Here is a 19,808-nt window from a genome sequence, read left to right on the forward strand (position 1 = left end):
CAAGAGGGACTAGAGGCTGGGTGTTGACAGGAAAGGGTACTTTGAGTAGGACTAAGAATATGCACGGAAACTCAGCCCCATAGCCTCTCGTCTGAAGAAAGCGTTTCCACCGCGTTCAACGCGCGTGGTATTCTGGGATATTGTTTTCGAACAAACATGGCGGACGGCCCGGCTGGGTTTCACTTCGATGAGCTAAACAAAGTTCGGGTTTTAGAGCCTGAAATTAGTCAGCAAACGCAAGAACTCAAGGAAGAATGTAAAGAATTTGTTGACAGTAAGTTCACTCATTTTATGATGGGCACTGTTTGGTGCAAAGTGAATTGTTTTGCTACAGACTTGCTATTGCTAAATTTATTGATTGCTTTTGCGGCCTTTAGCAACCGCCGCAATTTTTAAGGCTGATTAATCTTTTCATCCCTTTAGAAATTGGAGAGTTTCAAAAAATAGTGGGAGGATTTATCGATATGGTTGATGCTTTAGCTAAAGAGGTCGAGAAGGAGAAAATGAAGGTATGATTTGCTCTTCCTCGATGTCTTATTGTTTACATGATCAAAACACCGAGCAAGTCACCTTGGCGACAGCCATATATTTATACTGCGTTTGGTAAGATTGTTTTCAATTTGACCCTTTAAAATGAAATGCCCAAAGTCTCTTGTTGTTGACGTTTTATTCTTGTTCAGAGAGTTGACAACATTTTGTTAATTGATAGACATGGCCATTATGCTGAACAACTTCCTAACTAACGCAATGTAAAACAGTGTGACCGAAAGTGATGCTTGGGGTTTTGGAACGACTCCCTAACTCGGCCTAAACAGCTATGTGCCACAGAAGAGGTTGTTTTCTTCAGGGTTTTGAATCTCAAGCAAGTTACAAAATTTTACCATATTGAATAGGGTTTTGTGTAAATAAAAAGAATGCTTTCAACAGGGCTTGATATTGTTGATAGGTGGTGTGGTATTAATAATTCTACACACAGTTGCCATCTCAAATGGTGAAGCTGTACTTTAAGTAGAATAATTTGTCACTTGACGGCCTTGGCCTCAGGAATCTGTGTTGCCCAGTGCTCTAGAGCTATAATGATGACAATAACTCCCCAAACATAAAAGTTAGTCACCAGCCGACCCTGGGTCTTTCAGTAAAAAGCAAAGCAACAAAATGAACAATTTTTGTCTTAAACAAGGTTAGGGTTTTAAAGGCTCGGTTTCCTTCTGAAATAAGGCACTTCCCTTAATTACGTTGCCTAAGGATTGATGATTAAACTCTGAACAAAGGTAAGTAGTCCTGCTGAACAAATCTTTGTAATGAGGTTTCCCCCACCCAGAGGCATTTAACAGCTTTTTCTTTTTACCTAAGTTTGCCCTCTGTCATGCAGTAACCTTAGCAGTCTTCTATAGTTGGTGATTGAAGCAAGTTGATATAGCTGCTAACAGATTAAGTGGGTTTGTGAAGAGGACTTGATATGTACTTTCTGTTCAAGTATCATTAGTCATAATTGCTTGAATGCTAATTATGACTTGATTATTTAGGTGCAAAAAAACATTCTATGTGCACAATCAGCTGGATTTTAGTTTTTTTGTTTATATTATTAAAGGGGATTGTAAGTTGCATGTGAATAGAAGTTAACCTCTCAAATTAAATCACAAAATTTCCCTTAGGCTATTGGCTCAAGAAATCTATTAAAGTCAATAGCAAAGCAGAGAGAAGCACAGCAGCAACAACTACGAGCACTGATTGCTGAAAAGAAAACACAATTGGAACGGTAAGAATCAACCACCAAGGCAGTCCAGTAGACTAAATCTGATTAAATTAGCTAGCTTAGGAAAATCTTTACATTGACAATTTTACATTATCAACTCAGTTGATGAAACCAAATCATCTTGTAATAACTCCTATGGACACAGCACCACAGTTTCTTTAGAAAATTATCCCCTTTATTCATAATTCTGATTAAACTATATTTGTGTTGCTCTACTACCATTTTTTTGATAATATTTCCTATTGATTTTATACTTCCTAAGCAAGGACTAGATTGGTCTTCCTCGTGATATACAGAGTACCACAGTTTTTGAAAAGAATGTAATGAGATCTGTTTGATGTTTTATTTTAGTTTCCGTGTCCAACATGAAGCTTTACAAAAGGTTGAGAGTGAACAAAATGAATTTATAGAGCAGTTCATTTTACAGAAATAATTATTGTTTTTCCCAGGTAAGAGGGCAACTTTTTGTTTTTGAAAATTGTTTCTGTAAATTATTCTGGTTACATCATTTGTGTCATTTTCTTGGTTAGCACTTTTCAAAGGCTGTTCTTGTGATTTTCATTTTAGCTTTCTTAATATGTTGAAAACATAGCAACAATGAATTAAGTTTTGTGCCATTTGCACAAATAGAAACATTCACAATGATAATGGCTACAGGTGATACTTATTAATAAAGGAGAGTAGGGCTGAGTGCTGTTATTAGACATACTAACTTTTGATCATGATGAGCCAAAAAGCATTTGAGCCTAGAAAAGTTTTGTTTATTATGACACCTAAAAATTTGATAGAAACCTTGAATTCCATTACATTTCCCACAAATGTACTCAGTAGAAGTATGAATGTTTCTGTAAAGTATTTTCTATCTTTTTTTCAGATGCTATCTGTATAAAACTACTGTTAACTAACCAGTTCTAAATTACTTGTAAATAGAATTGTTATGGTTCCTTTTTTGTACATAAGCACATCACAGTATGTTGTATGTGATACATGTGTACTTTCAACCATTTGTGAAATAGTGTCTTTTCTGTGCTGTTCAGATAAACACAAAGAAGACTGTTTGTCACATTTTTCTCAGTGTAGAATAACAATAATGAGAGACAGTAAAAAAGTACACTTTTTCAAAAAAAAGAACAAAATGATTTGTTCTATGTATTATTCTTAAAGTATTGCAGTTAAGAAGTTCTTACTGTTTTCTTAATACTAATATTTAAAGCGATATGTTTGTAACAGTTTTTTTGTAAAATTTTAGAAGTTTAACGTTTGAAAAATCAAAGGTGTCCTTGTATTTTTTTTTTTCAATTACTTAATATGTGATTTCTTGACTATGGTTCAACTTACATGAAGTTTCAACTTCTTTAAACTCCCAAAGTCTCAAATGAAAAAAATCACTCTGAGTCAGGGATTTTGACACTTTGATATGTTTAATATGCAAAATTTTATTATGCTGTCAGTTATCTCTTGGGCTGAGTATTTGTCTTTTAATCACATAAAATGGATCCTAATCTGATGAACTACTTAGATTTGATGTTGTAGATGTCTTTCACTAGCCATTGATATCTTTAATGGCACCCAACATAACACTAGTGATGATCGCAAAGGCATCACACCAGGCTTTCTTTAACTTTGGTGTGAAGTCATCTCCCAGGCCTGTCTCTAGAACCCATATGAGAGACTCACCAACATACTGAAAGAAGAACAATTTTGGAGAGAAAAAAAGGAAATCATTAGAAATCACCTCAATCTCAGCTAGGGAAAATGTTCAGAGCACTGAGAGGTAATTTTCCATGACACAGAACTAAGGATTGGAGGTGTGGTAGGAAATACTAGAGAGTACAATAATCATCAGGGGTGAAAAGCCTGACTCATCCCCAGTTGTCTCTTAGTTTCATATGTGGTAGTGGGAGACTAGCACTACTTCAATGTTGATTGGATAAGAAGGAACAAAAGGAGAGTCTCCCTCTTTACCCCTTCCCATTCCCTTGCCCTGCTCCACTCACATGCACCCTCACACTTTCTCACATGCATGAATAATGATAGATAAATGGTATACTACCTGAAATTCCACTTCTGTAAGTTCAAATGCTGCGTGCATCTGTCCAAGTTCTCTTAGCTTAGGTATGAGTATGTCCAGTTTATCCAAGTGTTGTACTGCAAGGTCTAGCGTGTTCATGACATTCAAGGCATGCGTAGTGAACATAGGATTTGTTAAGTCACTGCCGAATGGAAATAGCTCCTGCAAGTGAGGTGCCACATTAAATAACCTGCAAGTATTAAGAATAAATAATAACTTTTTAGCTATGAGGGTTGGTTTTAAATTTCTGAGGGTGTGTCAGATAAAAGTTTCCACTTGTCTATTGCTTAAGCTCTAAGCAATCTTACTTTTTGCTAGTCTCATATTCTTCATTTCCCACCCTTTGCTGTTGAGTAAGACAGCCCTAACCACAAATACCAGTCCAGTCTTGTAACTATGACTATTGCTTGGACTGAAGAAGGCTATAGAAAAACATTGTCTACAGCTTCATCAACATTGTCAAAAAGTTCAAAGTTGTCTACGAGTCATGCAGAACTTGGGTGAGTTTCTTTCAATCCTCAGTTTGATGAATCATGTGATGAACCCTGAGGTTATGTGATAGTCCTGTCAGTTACTATATACAGTCCAAGCTCCAAACAAGTTACAAACTTTGTTGTTTAATTCACATTTCTTTGTACTTGCATTTTCCTGAGAGATGACACAGGCACCCAGAAAGGGTTTGATTTACATCTTGCTTTTGTGTATAAGGCTATTGATTTGATTTGATTTTTTTTTGACAGCTGACAATAAAAGTTATGAGATGAAAATGCCTATTATGACAAATGTTTATTCAGTGACACGGCACCAATATATTGCAAGAAGCTAATTTTGCAGATCAAAGGCTAGTTTCAGTTTCAGAAACAGCTGTCTCTATGTAGTGGCATCACCCTTAATGATGTTTTTTTATTTAAGTACTTGGGTCAACCATTTTTCTAATGGGAATCATTACTGACAGTGTAATCACTGTTGAGAAAAGACTCTATTTTACTCCTCACTTAACCCTTTAAACTGGAAGAGTGACCAGTATTCAAGTTCTTCTTACAGTATCACCCCTGAATCATGCATCAAGGTCATGAGAATAAAGGAAATGATCACCAACTAAAGAAGCCCTTGATTGTTTAACAAATCCTTCTTGCCACCACCTTGGGAAACGTTTAGAGAACAGTATGGAGAATATGCATACTGATGTTAGGGTTTAAAGTGATAATGGCCAACATGAGGAGGTAACTTACTCACTTATGAAATAACCGTTCACCATGGTACTTCTTATTTGGTTTGACTTTTTCCCAGGAGCCATGGATCAATTCAATCTGAAGATCAGTCAACTCAGATGACTTTCCGCCGCTGCAAGTTGAAGTCAAAACGACATGATTCAGCCTCAGTCATTTTTTAACTGTGTACAAATATTCCAATTCATCCCGATCTCTAGGGCTTGGGAATAGCCTTGCGATTGAACCTTTGTACGCATTGCATACCTATTTTTAAACAACCTCCAGCGAGGTTATAGATCGTAGACATAATTTCAGCACCACTATTTCAGGAATTCAAATATTCTGCTGCGTAATATGATCAAAATAGCAAAACAAAATTACAGAAGAAAACAATTAAATTAAATGAAGGGAATAACCTATGCCACTAACTTTCTGCTTAACCTTAAGTGCAGTAAAATTAAATGATCTGCGGAAATCTAAACTAGTAAGCTATTGCGTGCAAGGTGTGATTGTGAAAGTGCTGACCTCTCCTTTGATAATTCATACTTAATGAATAGAGGAAAGACTTTTAAGTGGTATTTGCAGTTTTACAGGGAAAACGCTTACATGTAAGTGAACCAAATGTGAACTTTGATAAGCGAAAGTTTTGGGTCGCTTCGCAAGAAAAGCTTAGAAGTGATTAGTTTAAATTTACTCTTTAGTCGACACTCGGGAATGCATTTGGCATCAGTCGCAGCATGAGCTCAGTGGCAATGGCTTAAACGAAAGAATTTCATCCAATAAACAACTAAAACTGAAATCGCCAACGAGAATTCAATCGAGTTGAACATTGCCGAATGAGAGGATCAAATATTTAGTGACGCTTGAAATGAAGAGATTGACAATCAAAAAAGGCTTAACGAAGAGTGCCATCATTTTTTAACCACTGTTTTGTTCGTGGCCATCAAAACTAGTGTTAACTAAGCATTACAAGTTTCAAAGGCAATGTTGTTTACATTGTTTTCGGAGTGCATACCTGGGTTGTGGCTTATTATCTGGGATGTAAGGGAGATCGTATGATTTTGATGAATGTATTATTCCCATCCTGTCCTCTATACCGATGAAAATTGTCTTGATCCGGTGCAGAACGCCGAACGAGTTCTTTCCGAGACTGCGGATTTTGTTTGCGAATTTCACACTGCACTGAACTTTTACAATACTAAAGGAATTCTACACGCTAATAGTGTACTATAATTACGCCCCTTTATGTCGGGATTTCAATTTCTTCTCAGTGAGTTAATTGACAGTACTTTGCCCCAAAAGTTAAAATATACTAATTCGACCCGCCTAACATTTTTTAGGAAGCATCGAACGGAATTTATTAAAAAGGAACATCTCAGGAAGTTTTGTAACCACTGTATACCTTTACTTATCTGAAATAAATCAGTTTCGTCGTAGGCACACGTTTAATTGAGCGAATCTCAGTAAAAATTAAGAATCTGTCGTCAAATTAGTTTTCTCTTAACACATTTAGCACACATAAATTGGATTTAAAAGAGTTAAACGATAATATTTGCAACAATATCGCTCGCGTGACCAAATGAATACACCTCTCTATCGGGAGGAGTCTTGTAAATTTTAACTTGCTTTATTTGATATCCTACGCCGGAGGCGACTGCGGTTAACGGATCAATATTTTAAGTGTGGTTAAAATTAAAATAGAAAGTTAAGATTCGAGAAAGGATTAGAGTGAACTTTATGAATGATGCATTTGTTGCTGGGACGCATTTGTTGCTTAAGGTGGCTCTTGCTGCGATTTTGAGTAGCGATTTACGAGAAGGAACCGCTGCCTCCAACGAGCGAAACGAAGTAACTAAGAAACTACTAATGTCAAACTTTAAGTACTTACGCTAATAAACTTCACAACATGACACATTCCATGCAGCGATGAAAAATTGTGATAACATACAACAGCGTACAAAAGTAAAAAAACAAAAGAAAACTAAGGGCATTGAATTAATGATTTTTTTGTTTGGATCTTAAAAGAATCATGCGAAGGGCGGGAGGTACATCTGTAGTAAACAACCGGTTGTTTAGGAGGAGATTGAGACGGGCTCCTCCCTTTAAATGAAGCTAATCATTATTATTTGTTGTGTTTCAGATCAAATGCATTAGTGGTCCTGATCATGTGTGTCATGCAGTCCTTCCATACATCTCCCACTTTGCCTTGTAACACCTAAGTATCTCACCTAAAGAGGGGCCCCAAAAGCACAATATGTACTATCCTAAATCACTGATTACACTTCGGTGAACTCAGGGGTGGATTCAGGTGTTTGGGGTCCAAATTTGATTCAGAAAATACTGTCATTTTTTGTTACACTACAGCCTAAATGAGCCAAGAAATATTTCAAGACAAGTTAGTTTTCTGTACTTTATATTGAGTATAGTGACATCCTGTCGTTGCAAGAATTTTGGCGTCAGACAAGTAATTGAAAACCCCACGGGGGGGGGGGGGAACTGAATCCACCCTTTCACCGGGGTAAAAGAGCGGCCAATCAGCAAAAAGGTGAATTTCAGTCGTGATTTGTGTCACTTTTGCGCTGGAGTAGTTCTCCAACAACATGGCCTGGATCAAGCCATGTTGCAAAATACTTACAATTCCAATTTACCATTGAAATTCATTGAACAGTTGCTTAACAATTCAATCCCATCATTAATGAAACAATTAAGGTGTAACCTTGTCCCGTGCCTTTTTGTTGGTTCAGACAACGGGAAGAATAAAACACAACAACATCAGTTCCGATGTTCTTAGCGTGACCAAAGTTACGTGATAAAGTGTCCAAGGAACTTGAGAATCGTAACAAATCGTTGAAAACGTCTAGCAATCTATGCATTCCTTATCTATTTTCATTACAATACTGGAGAAGTATTAATTCAATTTGCAAGGCAGCGATTAGGTAACTGCAATTGTGAAAAACACGATGTTTCAGATCACGAGAATCGCATGAGAGGATTACAAGATCTAGTTTGGGGATGAAAATCTATTAATTTTACCAATAATCGCAATATTTACTACTAATCTCATTCCTTTTCGACAGTTCTAAAATTGAGAAAGATAGCTTTCAGGGTAACTTTTTATCTTACCTTGCCTCCATGGTCATCCTTACGTTTGACTGCTATCCGAACTAAAGACAAACTGATAAAACCCTACTAAATTAAAAAGAAACAGTGTTTAAGTGGCGGGTTGGATTTTGACGAAAACGTAACTCTCCACTTTGTCAAGTCTATAAAGAAGTTGATGATGTTTCAGTGTTTTGGTTGGATTCCGTTTCCACGATTATTTTCAAAAGAGGAAAGAATTTCGACCACCCGCATAAGGATGCGATGCAAAAAGCTAAATTAGCCCTAGGGACACTGTTTTGGTGAAAATCTCTTGAAACAATCCGAATTGGTATCTCTTCTCAGATTTCCTTATCTGTCCTTCGCGTAAGTTGTTGGTTCAAGCAAACCTCTTCGCAATCTAACCACTGTCAAGTGTGTTCGTGGTCGATTAAACTTACTTGGTAGTTGAAATAAAAATGAAACCATTCGTCATGAGTCACGAGACTGAAAATTTTGCGTAGAAAAGTCTGAGACAATTGTCTGTTCCGCTAATGATATTTCCCGTTATGAAACGCAGGGGAGAGGCCTAGGGGAGGCTATAACACCCCCTGCTTTATTGCTCTGCCACCTATGCACGAGAATAATAATTGCTTTTCTTTCTTAGCTACAATTATACTGTCTCGGTATGACCAGCACAGGCTGCTTGCAGTCTTTTTCGTCTTTCTTCGCGTACATTCTCGCGATCATGAAAGGAAAGCACTAACATATCGTAAGATGTCATTGTAATCACTCCGAAACCGTTTGGGCTCACGCAGGCAATTTTTCGAATATCTCATTACTTTGAATTGGCGGAGTAATGTTGAGTTAATTGCTGATCTAGGCTTAGCCCAGCGTTATGTGGAACATGTTCTTTCGTTTCGTGTATTCAGTTGGACGTAGTTCTCGTGGATTGGGTTCAGTCTACCGGTACATTGTGATTATTGAGCTTTCTTTTTTCTTACATCCGTAGTTTTGCTGCATTTTCTTGAATTACAACCCTTACCGGATCGAAAAACTGACTGGAACTGTTTGCCCGAAGCTTCATTATGCGGCTATGCTTCTTCTGACCTCGTGAGGGAAAGCATTTTGCCGATATATCAACTTCATCAGCTTGCGAGTCGGATCCGCCATATTGCACCTTCTCCACGTGGAAGAAAATATTACACCTCCAGGATTCGCTATTATGCTAACTCGGACAGTACTTTCCATCAAACTCGTCTCCTTACAAGCGGCGATGTCTCACTTAATCCTTAATTCTGTGTCTCACTTAATCCTTAATCCTGTGTCTCACTTAATCCTGCCTCTGATTGGTGCAAGTCTTGGCTTGTTACTCTTAAGACCCAGAAGTGTGAAGTCCTATACATTACACGGAAGAATGACCCAGTAAGATATCAATATTCGTTGAATCATATCTTACTACCGGAAGTGGACCACCACAAACACCTGGGTCTTTGGCTGACGCCGTCTTTATCATGGGATTATCACATTAACTCAATTTGTGCTAAAGCTAACAAGGTCCTGGGCTTGATAAAAAGGACATTTGGTTATTCGAACAAGACTGGTATCAAAACAGCTTTTAAGGCACTAGTGATACCTGTCCTCGAGTATGCCTGCCCAGTCTGGAATCCTTATCTGGTGAAACACACCAAGGCAATCGAAGCAATTCAGAGAAGAGCGTCCCGACTAATATGTGGCCCAGACAAAGAATATCCTGAAAGACTTCTAGAGTTAAAATGGGACTCTTTAGAACTGAGAAGGCAATACCTTAGCCTAGTTCAAATGTATAAGATTATATTTGGTTACTGTGATATCAATTGCCATCATTACTTTGATATTATTGAAATAACTCGAACTAGAAGTAAGCATGAGTATAAAATAAGGCCTAAAGTTGCTCGTACAAATTATTTTTAATATTCTTTTTTTAATAGATATATTAACGATTGGAACTGTTTGCCTTCTGAAGTAATGTCATCCCCTAGCCTTCAGTCTTTTAAAGCTTCACTAATTAAGTACCTCCGCTCATAATAACCCCAAATACCAGTTTTTGTTTTTTTTTTTTTGTTCTATATTTTTTTTTGTTTTGTTTTGTTTTTTTTTGGAGGGTATGTCTTAGCATGGGAATTTAGTTTCCCCCTACTACCGTCCTGTCAACCATTTTTGTACTTTTGTTCGATGTATGGTTACGAACTGTGATTAAAGTAAGAATTCGAAGGATAGGATATTTTGAATCGACAGCAAATACCTCCATGGTTTAGAAATTTTCTGCCCGTCCAGTTTTCTATTTCTCTCAAATTTCCTTATTTGTCTGTTTTCGGTTTTCTTTCTTTTTCCTATGCGTGAGACAAGGAACATTTTCAATTGGTGGAATTAACCGATTTTCATCTGATCTCGGAGAGATGTTTTCCACCAGACTTTTAACTCACAAGTTGTGAGCTCTTTGCGATATTTTCTTTGTTCCCTGCTTTGTTCAGCATCCTCTTGAGGGAATGAGGAGAGAGTCTGGTAGCTACGGTTGTGTGACATTAAAGACGAGACGGCTTCAAAATCATCTGACGGTCCCGGTGCTGAGTATCGAAATGTGATTACGTCATATTTGGTACTGTTAACGGCAATTTTGCCCAAAAATGTCTTCAAATCCAACTTACGACGTTTGTGTCATCGGTGCTGGTGTGGTGGGCAGCTCCACAGCCCGTTACTTGGCTTCCCGAGGACAAAGAACACTTCTATTGGAGCAGGTACTAAATATAGGTTAATTCATGTGAGGATCTTTCAACACTGTGAAGAGTATTCTGCATCATGTAGTGATTATGAAATGATTTCAATCAGTATACTAAGATCCGTTTTTTTACAATAGTCTACAGGTTCAGAACCACCTAAACTGAAAAATTAAGATGATAAAGGTCTCTCATATGACTAGTTGTTGTTACTGCTTTTATTTTGCTATTGCGGTCTTAATCGGCCAGCCTCGGGGCCTATGGGGAATCTTTGAGTGATCCGTCAGTTATAACTTCCACTCAGTAGGGGCTAAAAGTGATAAAATAAACTCATTTTCGTTATTGACCATTTAATGTACAGTTTATTGATAGAACGCGTTCAAAAAGGCAAGAACAAATTGGCAGCACAGCGCGAGTCACGAACAGGCCACGAGCAGGTCACGAGGTCATTATGATACTGCAATGAAAAAGAAAGCACTTGCAGGGACGTAGCCAGGTATTTTCAAAGGGGAGGATGGACCGGTTTTCGCCACCTGAATATAGTATGTTGTGTGCTAAAAAAAAAGGTTTACAAAGGGGTCACGCCAGGACCCCCTCTCCCTAGCTATGCCCTCGAGTCTTGTCCTTGTTAACAGCTTTATTTCTTTTAATCAAGTTTCCTCTTCCTCACTGGCGTGGCAGTTCTCATGGACAGACTAGAATCATTCGTTTCTCCTATGTTAACCCTTATTATTCTAAAATGGTTCGAGAAGCTGGTGAAATGTGGAAGGAGATTGAAGAAAAAGCAGAGCAGGAAATTCTTATCAAGTAGGTGCCTGGAAACAGCCAGCCGAGAGGTGGGGGGGGGGGGGGGGGTACTTTCTAATAATAGGCTAATGAGGATGTGTTGCAGGATGGGGTTGCATTTTCACAACTGGATTGATAATGACTTCATGATATGTGGTCTATAATTAGCCACAGAATAGACTTTAATTGGGCAGGGTGTTCTGAGAGGCCAGTGGCACATACTCTGCAAAAATTGACCCAAATGCTCCCAACCCCTTCCCTGGCCCTGAGAGGCCAAGTGTGGTAAATCTGGATTTATGAATGCAAGGAGAACTTAGCCAAGTTCAGTAAATCTTGATTTATGTATGAAAGAAGGACTTAGCTTAAAAGTACTCTGAATGAATAATTTCAGAACTGTTGGACTGTTAACAGTGGAAGGAAGCTCTGGTGAAAATTTGAGAGAAGTTAGAGAATCACTTGATGCAGCAGGAGCAAGTTATGATATTTTGTCAAACCAAACACTTAAGCAAAGATTTCCAGAGTTGAGCTTTCCGCCTCACTACAAAGCTCTGTTAGAACACTCAGCAGGAATTTTAAAAGCTGATAAATGCTTGAGAGTGTTGCAGGTACAGCTCTGTTTCATACCTTGTGCAATAGCTCTTGTGATTTCATGAAAACTTGGAGCCAAAAAGTTATTTTAGTCCTGTTGTCTGAATTGTTTGAAGGATCAGTTTATTGCATTTGGTGGCACACTAAGAGATGGTGAGGGTGTGGTTGAAATACATCCAGGATCATTAATTACAATAAAGACCACAAAGGATTTGTTCAAAGCTCACAAAGTGATATTAACAGCAGGTAAACCACTTATCTCTGTCATGAAACTTGAGGTTTTTTTTATTTAGATCTGTGGTTTTTTAAAGTTTGCTGTAGACCAGGAAGCAGTGAATGATTAGTTGGGGTTCCCTAAATGGGAAATTTCCTCGACCTTGCTGGAATGTATTATTGTTAAATGGTTGAGAATGTACTGAAAATAAAAAAATTTGTTGTCACAGGTAGTAAAAACTACAAGGTGAATGAACTGAGTCTTTAAGCTGTATGTGAGTTATTTAAAAAATAATGTCATGCATACTAGAGCTGCCGTAATTGGTGATCTTTCACCATTGCTACTAGAATACCTGCTACACCCTACACCCAACAATGAACAAAGGAAATGATTCAATCCTTTTTTGGTAAAATCTAATTATGTACTTCTAAGTTGAAATCTTAAAGTGAATCTTTATTTCAGAAGATTTTGCCAGAGACTATTTTTACTTATTATTCATACTTTTTCAAGGACCCTGGACCAATAAACTGCTAAAACCTGTGGGAATTACCTTGCCTCTAAAGGTAAGAGTTGAACACTGAAAATTCTCATAGTTTCCTTTGTAATTTTCCATTTTCTCAGTGACATTTTCAGTTTTGCAGATTATTGTTGCATAAGGCCCTGACCTTTGAAGATCTTCACCTCTTTTTTTAACCATCAGCCACTCAGAGCCAATGTTTTTTACTGGAAGGTGAAAAAAACAGGCACATACAGTCTTCAGACTGGTTTTCCTACATTTTATGATGATACAGCATCTGACCCTCGCAAGTTTTATGCACTCCCTTCATTTGAGTATCCTGACATGGTTAAGGTAATACTTACTGAAGGTAACATTTGTAATATTAATTAACATAACACCAACTGGCAATATAGCTTTAAGTGAGTATCACAGGGTTTTCATTAAAAAATGAATCAGCAGGAGAGTTGTGTAGAGGAACTAGAGAATACTCTCCTTGTCTGAAAAAAATAGCTATGTTCCCATGTAAAATTCTTAAAAGTTAGAAAAATTCAAAAAAATTGTTTGAGAATTTTCTTGTGTTCTCCAATAGCTAGAGGTAATCCTGGTAAGAGTTGTTTATGAAGTGAGAAATCAGGAATAATCATCAGATCAATCTCATCATTGGTGGATTTTTGTCTTTTAAAGTCTGACCATGAGTTCTACCCAGGATGTCGAAATTGTATTAAGTGTGTGCCACTAAAAACAATCAGTCAATTTATTTTCAGAATTACCCTTACTTGAAAAGATTGATTTTTTTGTCACAGTTTGGGCCCTCTGGTGGATGCAGATTACCAGAAGTTTGCATGGAAATTGATCCAGATGCAAGAGATTGGGACAGAGAAATTGAAGAGAGGATTATTCAGAGAACAAGAGAATACATCCAGCATCACTTTCCATACCTTGATCATCATGAGCCAACCATAGTAGAAACTTGTATATACACAGTATGTGTTGAGTCTAAAAAGTTAACTCAGGGGTCAATGTGCTTAGCTCTACCATCTCCCCTTAGCTGGGTGTGAGACTTACACTTACAGTTAAAAATCTTTTATCTCATACCAGCTCACCCCTACTACTTACTTTCTCATGCCTGATGAAAAACTTGTGTTACGGCTTTGTTTAGCACATTTTCTAATGATGTTAGTGAGAGAAACTCAGATTAGAGGTTCTAGAAAAGAGAAGTATTGTGACCACCCCTTCCCAAAGTATTGGGATCACACACCTCTGATTTTAAAAGTAAGAGGAGGTTATGTGGAAACCCCTTGACAATAATTTAGAAATGAGGAATTGTCTAGATATAACTGAGCTCTGTACAAAAATCTTGGCATTCCCAGTGTTATAATCTCATTTCTGTGACAGAGAAAAAGGAGGTACACCTAATGCAATTACTTGGACAGTTCTAGAATTCACTTTAGCAATGAATCAATCTTACAAGCCAGATACACTTTTTTTTAATTTGACTCAAAGACTTTTTCAATGTTTCTTCAGGGAAAAGTGGTCAGGAGAAATAAGGTTGACCAAACTTAATCTGAAATTGTTTTTAAATCCAGCTGACCCCTGATGAGAATTTTGTGTTGGATAAACATCCCAAGTTTTCTAACATTATAATTGGTGCTGGCTTTTCAGGTAATTCATTCTGCATTGTTGTGATCTAATAGTCCTTTGACACTTCTAGAAGAGGAAAATAGATTTTCTTTTAATGTTAAAACTCTAAACATTTTAACTTCTTAATTTAAGTGACCTTACATATAGAGGTTTCAATAACAGCTGGTTACCATCCCTTTCAATTGTTAAAATTGTCTACAATTTTTTTGTATCTTTTTCTCAGCTCATGGATTCAAGCTTGGTCCTGTTTGTGGCAAGATTTTAGCACAGCTGGCCATGAATGAGACACCAACCCATGACTTGACACCTTTCAAGATTTCAAGATTCAAGTTTAGTCAGCAGAAATCCTCACTCTGATCGAAACTTAGGATTTGATAAAATTGTTTTAACTCAGTACTTAGCCTCTTACAAGTTAGCCTAGATTTGTTGTTACCACTATTCTGTTATCACTTAGATGGTGCTCATGATGAAGACAATAAACACAATCACCACTCCAGATTAAAGCCAACTAAAAAATCCTGGTGCCGTCCCTGAGACATTAAAGAAATCATTTACCTCTAATTCTGCTTGATCTATTATAGGAGTTTGGGTTTTAACCCTTTAACTTCCAGAAGTGATCGACATGCAACTTCTCCCTATTGTATTCATACATCATCCAGCATAATTGTAATGAGAATACTCAACCTTATCTGGTAAATGTCTTTATCTCGATCTAACACCAAACTCTTTAACTAATTTACATGGAAATGTGTAGCAGCTAGAGGGGAGCTTTAATAATCAGATCCTGGGTTAAAAGGCTCACTAAACTGTGCAGTGCAGTCTTTTACTTCCCCTTCTAAGCAAATTGAGTGAAACATGTGAGAGCCATGCCCTCTTAATAAAACAACCTTTTTTATATCTCATGTGAAGTGGATGTTCAATTCTCTAAGAAGGGGCTGTCAGGTAAAGGAAACTACCTCGCAACAAACCTTTTTCTTTTTTTCATCAGTTTTTGGTTCTACCTGTGCCAATGAAGAGAGAGGAGGAATAGTTCCTACCCCAAGTTTTCCTTAGCTTATGCCTTGGGTCATTCCTTTTTCAGCACTACTTGTTCAGTCAATTTAATTTCTCTATCCTGTTTCCCGCTTCTCTTCTCTAACCTCCATTGTCTCCTTTTTTCCACGTGAGCGACTCCCCCGGCCCCCACCCCCCACACTAATATCCCACAACGAATAGTCTTCGTTCCCAGACTCCTTTGCGTAGGAGTTAAAAGTTAGTCTGTTCAGCGGATTATTCTAAAAGTTTATTGATCCAAGATGGTGGTGCACATGGCCAGTTGAAGAAACTTGGACAATTTGCGGCATGGTTGGATCAAGGCATTTGCGAGGGACCGTACTCTCACGGTAAGACCTATGCTTTGTTTATTTTTTCCGCAATATCTCAGCTTTTTAAATAGCTTTTTTATCGTTACTTCCTTGTTTACAGAGTTCGCAACCTTCTTCGTTCGGGTGGAATAAAAAAGCCACCACTTTGGTTTCCAGTAGTCGAGGCATTTCCTCCCTTAAAGGAGACGAAACTAACTAGAAAAGGTGACGAAGAGTTGATGCACAAGATTCTATACCCTGAAGATGAATTCAGAAGGTAAGGCTTCATGAATTGTAAATTTTATCAAAGTTAGTATCACGCTGGCTCAGGATATTGGACATGGCAGTTGGAAACTAGGATTTGCCTTTTCCATTATTATTTGATCGAAAAATGGGTTTTTATTCGTAAACAGTGGGATTTGGCCCAACAGTTGTAGCTTGGATTTAAGAGAACATGGGATCTTGAAAAAAATTAGATGATCACATGAATTTTTTTGTTTCCCATTGCCAGTCTATTTTTTTGGCAAAGGAGGAATAGTGATCACTCTAATTTTTTTTAGAGGAAATTCGATGAGATATGAAACAATTTATGCCAATGGCCTTGAGCTGGGAAAATGATGTTAGTAAAACCCTCTCCCCCAACCAACCCCCCTTCTTTCAGAAACCCCTCATTTTCCATAATCAGTGTAAATAATTTAAATCCCCTGTAGGCATGTTTGAAATTTTGGAGTCATCCTGCACTCATTAGAATGAGAGAATCATGATGTGCATCCAGTATTCTCCTTTGTTTTAAGCACATTGGGTATAATGATTTTTTTTAAACCAGTGGAAGAATTTTTTTACTTGTCAAATTCTCAAGAATTCCTTGTGATTTTAGGCGATATGAAGAGATACATTTTACTGGTTACTGCTTAAAAGTAGAACACTAGTACTGATAAACTTACAGTATCTTGTTGAAAAACATGTACTGGTACAATGCTTCTATAGCTTTGTGATAATAATATTTAAAGTTTCCTTGTGATTCTGAAATTTCTTTTAATAGTATCATATTGACAGAGAGAGTGAATAAAACTGAATTATCACTTGGAGGTCTTTCACCAGCGCCCATCACTCTAACATCCACAGTGTCTCCTTGTAACTGTACAAAACTCAGTGGTAATATTATTGATATCTTCTTGATATCAGGCTTTTTTACAAGAGATTCAATACAAGCCAGCCTCTGTCCCTGTGGGGAGAACATCATTCTTACTGTGACAGGTAAGCAGCTTGAGAAATGGATGTTTCTGAACAAAGAGAACTTTCAGCTAAAATCAGGGCTCTAGGCTGAAACTGCTTAAGCCTCAGCAGAAGGGAGGAAAGAATTTTGGGGACAAAATTTGGGGTGAAAGGTGCTAAGTTAGGAACCTGTGTTTAGCATAGTAAGCTGTAGCATGATTATTGCTTATATTTGTATACCATGTTATCATAGTGCTCTGTCATTCTTTTTAAGATAATTTTTAGTTGTTGGCTGACTTTTATGCCTCGAGATGGTGCTTGAACTTCAAAAATAAATTCTTTTTCTGGTGATTGAAGGCTACTAAGTGTCAAATTTGAAAGGATTTGAGCTCAGAGCCTTAAAAAAAGTTATCTAGGATATATATATATTAACTTGATTCTTACATTCAAAATTTTATACAATTGTATAAGTGACACTTATGGCCAATTTCAGATTTGTGGAAGGATGCATGGAGAAAGTGAACATGGGGTATGACAAAGAGAAAGCAGTGGAAAGTACAGTTAGAGAACTTTTCACTGGTCAAAGCACTGCAATACCAGTAAGATGTTTTTATTTTTTTCACATTATTAGACTACTTTCAACACCTCTGAGCCTAACCTGGATCGTGACATTTCTTCTTATTTAGTGTTGATCATTAATATCTTAAGCATCTTCATTCCTCTCTATACATTGCAAAGGCTGCATAACACCACCAAAAGAACTGAGAAAATGAATATATTTATTGCTGAAGAAACTGCCTTTGGATTAGAGCAAAAGCTATTTCAATGATGACTTGGCTGTGGCAGATATAGAGTACCATATGTAAAATTTCTTTGCTTATGGTTTATAAGGAGAAGTCCTGTGTGACTTACAAGTTATTTCTTTAATAAGAAGTTGGGGAAAACTTTAATTATTAACTTCATCTTAAACTCATTTAAAAGATGCTGCATATTTGCATCCAAAATTATGTATCAATTAAGCAAGTAATTACTTGCAAATAATGAATTATGTGAGATAATTTGGTTGTATCAACTGGAGTTGGTAATGTAAATTGACTACCATAAAGTTTCTAAAGCTGACATTTTGGATGTTAGTTTGTTGTCCTTTGTTCTGAGGAAGGGCTAATGCTTGAAACATTGGCTTAAGAAATTCTTTAGGGTGGCCAATTTAGATTATCAACTCAGGTAATGAAACCAAATTATCTTATCATATCCCCCACTGATGCAACACCAAAGTTTCAAGGGAAACATAGCCCCTTTGATGAATTATTTAGTAAACCTTTCTCAAAGTGTGAGCTATACACACAAGAACAGGTTGACATCAATCATCTGTAAGGATACCTGGCCCTGGTTGTTCAAAGATTGGATAACACTATCCACTGGGTAAATCTCTATCCAGTGGATAACACTATATGTTTTGCTATCACTTATCCACCAGATAGCAATTTATCCACTGGATAGCATTATCCACCCTTTATGCAACTGGCGCAGTGCTGTAAATTTTAAGTTTACTGTTTTGTTTTATTTTTGTTTGCAAGGATACTGTGTCTGAGGACTGAAGAGTTTTCTCCTCACATGTGGATAAATAATATTACAGAAAATTGGATTTTCCAACAGGTGATCTCAAGAAGTTTCCATCAGTCATCTAAGCAGTTATTTAACCTTGAGGGAAATTTGTGTAGGAGCTATGAAATCATGAATTTAACTTCAACAGAAACGGAAGGAACAACACCATTTCCAAGATGCAACCATAGGTAGTTGAGATGTTTTAGTTTCTGAGCCTTCAATGTTGTTGAGACATTGTGAAAATTTCTGTCCCAAAAATATACAAGTCCTTTGCTTTTATGGTTTTAGGAACTATTTGTCTTATGGGTATGATAAGAACTTTTTCCTTAAAGCTTTTTGAAAAATGTAATTCAAATACCCAAATTAAAAGAGCAGATGTTTGGTGTCACAAAGACACCATCTGAAGAAAAGATTCTGTTGTATGTCCATGAACATCCAGAATTTAAAAAAACGTTTCTCTAAAAAATCAATATTATTGCTGTGTTTAAGGGTTGCCTTTGTAATCTACGTATTATTTAACCCTTCAACTCACCATTGTTTTAACTAAAATGACCACAGTTCTAAAATAATAGATTTTTATTATTTAAAAAATCTCAACCAGTGTACATGTATGATATACACCAACTTCTTTGCCATAGCCCACCATGTAGTTTTTCCGACAGATAAGGGATTATAATAAGTGATAGTTTGGATTAAGGCAATGGGAGAATCATGGATGCTCTAGAACTTATACAGTAAATGGCAGCCTTAATATTACAAGTTCTACATACTGTTAGTGAAATATTCTTTACATTGTGTTGTAATTGAGATCTCAATTGCTACCATACTGAGGAGAATTTTGAATGTTGCAAAACTGACCTCTCTGATGAAAGATTACTGAATGAGAGTGTACAAATCTCTGAATGTGCCACCAGTAACAATGAAGGTTTAATGAGTGGCTCCAAACATGCAATTTGATTTTACACTGAATGAAGATGTCACCTTCTCTTAAACATTAGACAACCCAGAAGAATAAAATACTTAATCTTGAGCACTTCATATATTA

General features: G+C 37.0%; 4 protein-coding genes across 7 annotated transcripts; 3 read left to right on the forward strand and 1 right to left on the reverse strand.

Moving 5' to 3' along the window:
- The first annotated feature begins 148 nt into the window (after positions 1-148).
- Positions 149-3,029, forward strand: LOC131792852 (intraflagellar transport protein 20 homolog). The gene is made up of 5 exons (XM_059110265.2): positions 149-274; positions 424-509; positions 1,656-1,759; positions 2,108-2,205; positions 2,631-3,029. The coding sequence occupies exons 1-4, from the start codon at positions 157-159 to the stop codon at positions 2,187-2,189; spliced, it is 390 nt and encodes a 129-aa protein (XP_058966248.1). The 5' UTR covers positions 149-156; the 3' UTR covers positions 2,190-2,205; positions 2,631-3,029.
- LOC131792851 (neuroglobin-2-like) lies at positions 3,021-8,628 on the reverse strand. 3 transcript variants are annotated; one of them, XM_059110263.2, is made up of 5 exons: positions 8,578-8,628; positions 8,162-8,227; positions 5,064-5,171; positions 3,810-4,017; positions 3,021-3,440 (listed from the first exon to the last, which is right to left on the reverse strand). In XM_059110263.2, exons 2-5 carry the CDS (start codon positions 8,176-8,178, stop codon positions 3,300-3,302), a joined length of 474 nt encoding a protein of 157 aa, XP_058966246.1. In that variant the 5' UTR covers positions 8,179-8,227; positions 8,578-8,628; the 3' UTR covers positions 3,021-3,299. The 3 variants fall into 3 exon arrangements, with proteins under 3 accessions (XP_058966246.1, XP_066018571.1, XP_058966245.1); XM_066162474.1 differs by having other exon boundaries at positions 8,162-8,224; positions 8,578-8,595; XM_059110262.2 differs by lacking the exons at positions 8,162-8,227; positions 8,578-8,628 and adding an exon at positions 6,054-6,268.
- A 2,070-nt stretch (positions 8,629-10,698) lies between these two features.
- LOC131792834 (peroxisomal sarcosine oxidase) lies at positions 10,699-15,487 on the forward strand. 2 transcript variants are annotated; one of them, XM_059110241.2, is made up of 9 exons: positions 10,699-10,893; positions 11,528-11,679; positions 12,050-12,263; positions 12,363-12,492; positions 12,971-13,023; positions 13,161-13,310; positions 13,763-13,942; positions 14,546-14,621; positions 14,824-15,487. In XM_059110241.2, exons 1-9 carry the CDS (start codon positions 10,783-10,785, stop codon positions 14,955-14,957), a joined length of 1,200 nt encoding a protein of 399 aa, XP_058966224.1. In that variant the 5' UTR covers positions 10,699-10,782; the 3' UTR covers positions 14,958-15,487. The 2 variants fall into 2 exon arrangements, with proteins under 2 accessions (XP_058966224.1, XP_066018731.1); XM_066162634.1 differs by having other exon boundaries at positions 10,765-10,893; positions 11,234-11,679.
- A 402-nt stretch (positions 15,488-15,889) lies between these two features.
- On the forward strand, positions 15,890-19,801 carry LOC131790692 (small ribosomal subunit protein mS23-like). The gene is made up of 5 exons (XM_059107939.2): positions 15,890-15,982; positions 16,065-16,220; positions 17,129-17,200; positions 17,652-17,757; positions 18,736-19,801. The coding sequence occupies exons 1-5, from the start codon at positions 15,942-15,944 to the stop codon at positions 18,754-18,756; spliced, it is 396 nt and encodes a 131-aa protein (XP_058963922.1). The 5' UTR covers positions 15,890-15,941; the 3' UTR covers positions 18,757-19,801.
- The last annotated feature ends 7 nt before the right edge of the window (positions 19,802-19,808 follow it).

Source organism: Pocillopora verrucosa, chromosome 2 (assembly GCF_036669915.1).
Source record: "Pocillopora verrucosa isolate sample1 chromosome 2, ASM3666991v2, whole genome shotgun sequence".
Lineage (NCBI taxonomy): Eukaryota > Metazoa > Cnidaria > Anthozoa > Scleractinia > Pocilloporidae > Pocillopora > Pocillopora verrucosa.

Bases quoted from the DNA above. Each gene is read 5' to 3' on its own strand.
- LOC131792852 (XM_059110265.2), top strand. From the start codon at position 157: ATGGCGGACGGCCCGGCTGGGTTTCACTTCGATGAGCTAAACAAAGTT. The intron at 275-423 runs GTAAGTTCACTC...TCATCCCTTTAG, and splicing joins ATGTAAAGAATTTGTTGACA to AAATTGGAGAGTTTCAAAAA. The intron at 510-1,655 runs GTATGATTTGCT...AATTTCCCTTAG, and splicing joins TCGAGAAGGAGAAAATGAAG to GCTATTGGCTCAAGAAATCT.
- LOC131792851 (XM_059110262.2), bottom strand. From the start codon at position 6,121: ATGGGAATAATACATTCATCAAAATCATACGATCTCCCTTACATCCCA. The intron at 4,018-5,063 runs GTGAGTAAGTTA...TAATACTTGCAG, and splicing joins GGTGAACGGTTATTTCATAA to GTTATTTAATGTGGCACCTC. The intron at 3,441-3,809 runs GTAGTATACCAT...TTCTTCTTTCAG, and splicing joins TTACAGAAGTGGAATTTCAG to TATGTTGGTGAGTCTCTCAT.
- LOC131792834 (XM_059110241.2), top strand. From the start codon at position 10,783: ATGTCTTCAAATCCAACTTACGACGTTTGTGTCATCGGTGCTGGTGTG. The intron at 11,680-12,049 runs GTAGGTGCCTGG...GAATAATTTCAG, and splicing joins GAGCAGGAAATTCTTATCAA to AACTGTTGGACTGTTAACAG. The intron at 12,264-12,362 runs GTACAGCTCTGT...AATTGTTTGAAG, and splicing joins AATGCTTGAGAGTGTTGCAG to GATCAGTTTATTGCATTTGG.
- LOC131790692 (XM_059107939.2), top strand. From the start codon at position 15,942: ATGGTTGGATCAAGGCATTTGCGAGGGACCGTACTCTCACG. The intron at 16,221-17,128 runs GTAAGGCTTCAT...TCTTGATATCAG, and splicing joins CCTGAAGATGAATTCAGAAG to GCTTTTTTACAAGAGATTCA. The intron at 17,201-17,651 runs GTAAGCAGCTTG...GGCCAATTTCAG, and splicing joins CATCATTCTTACTGTGACAG to ATTTGTGGAAGGATGCATGG.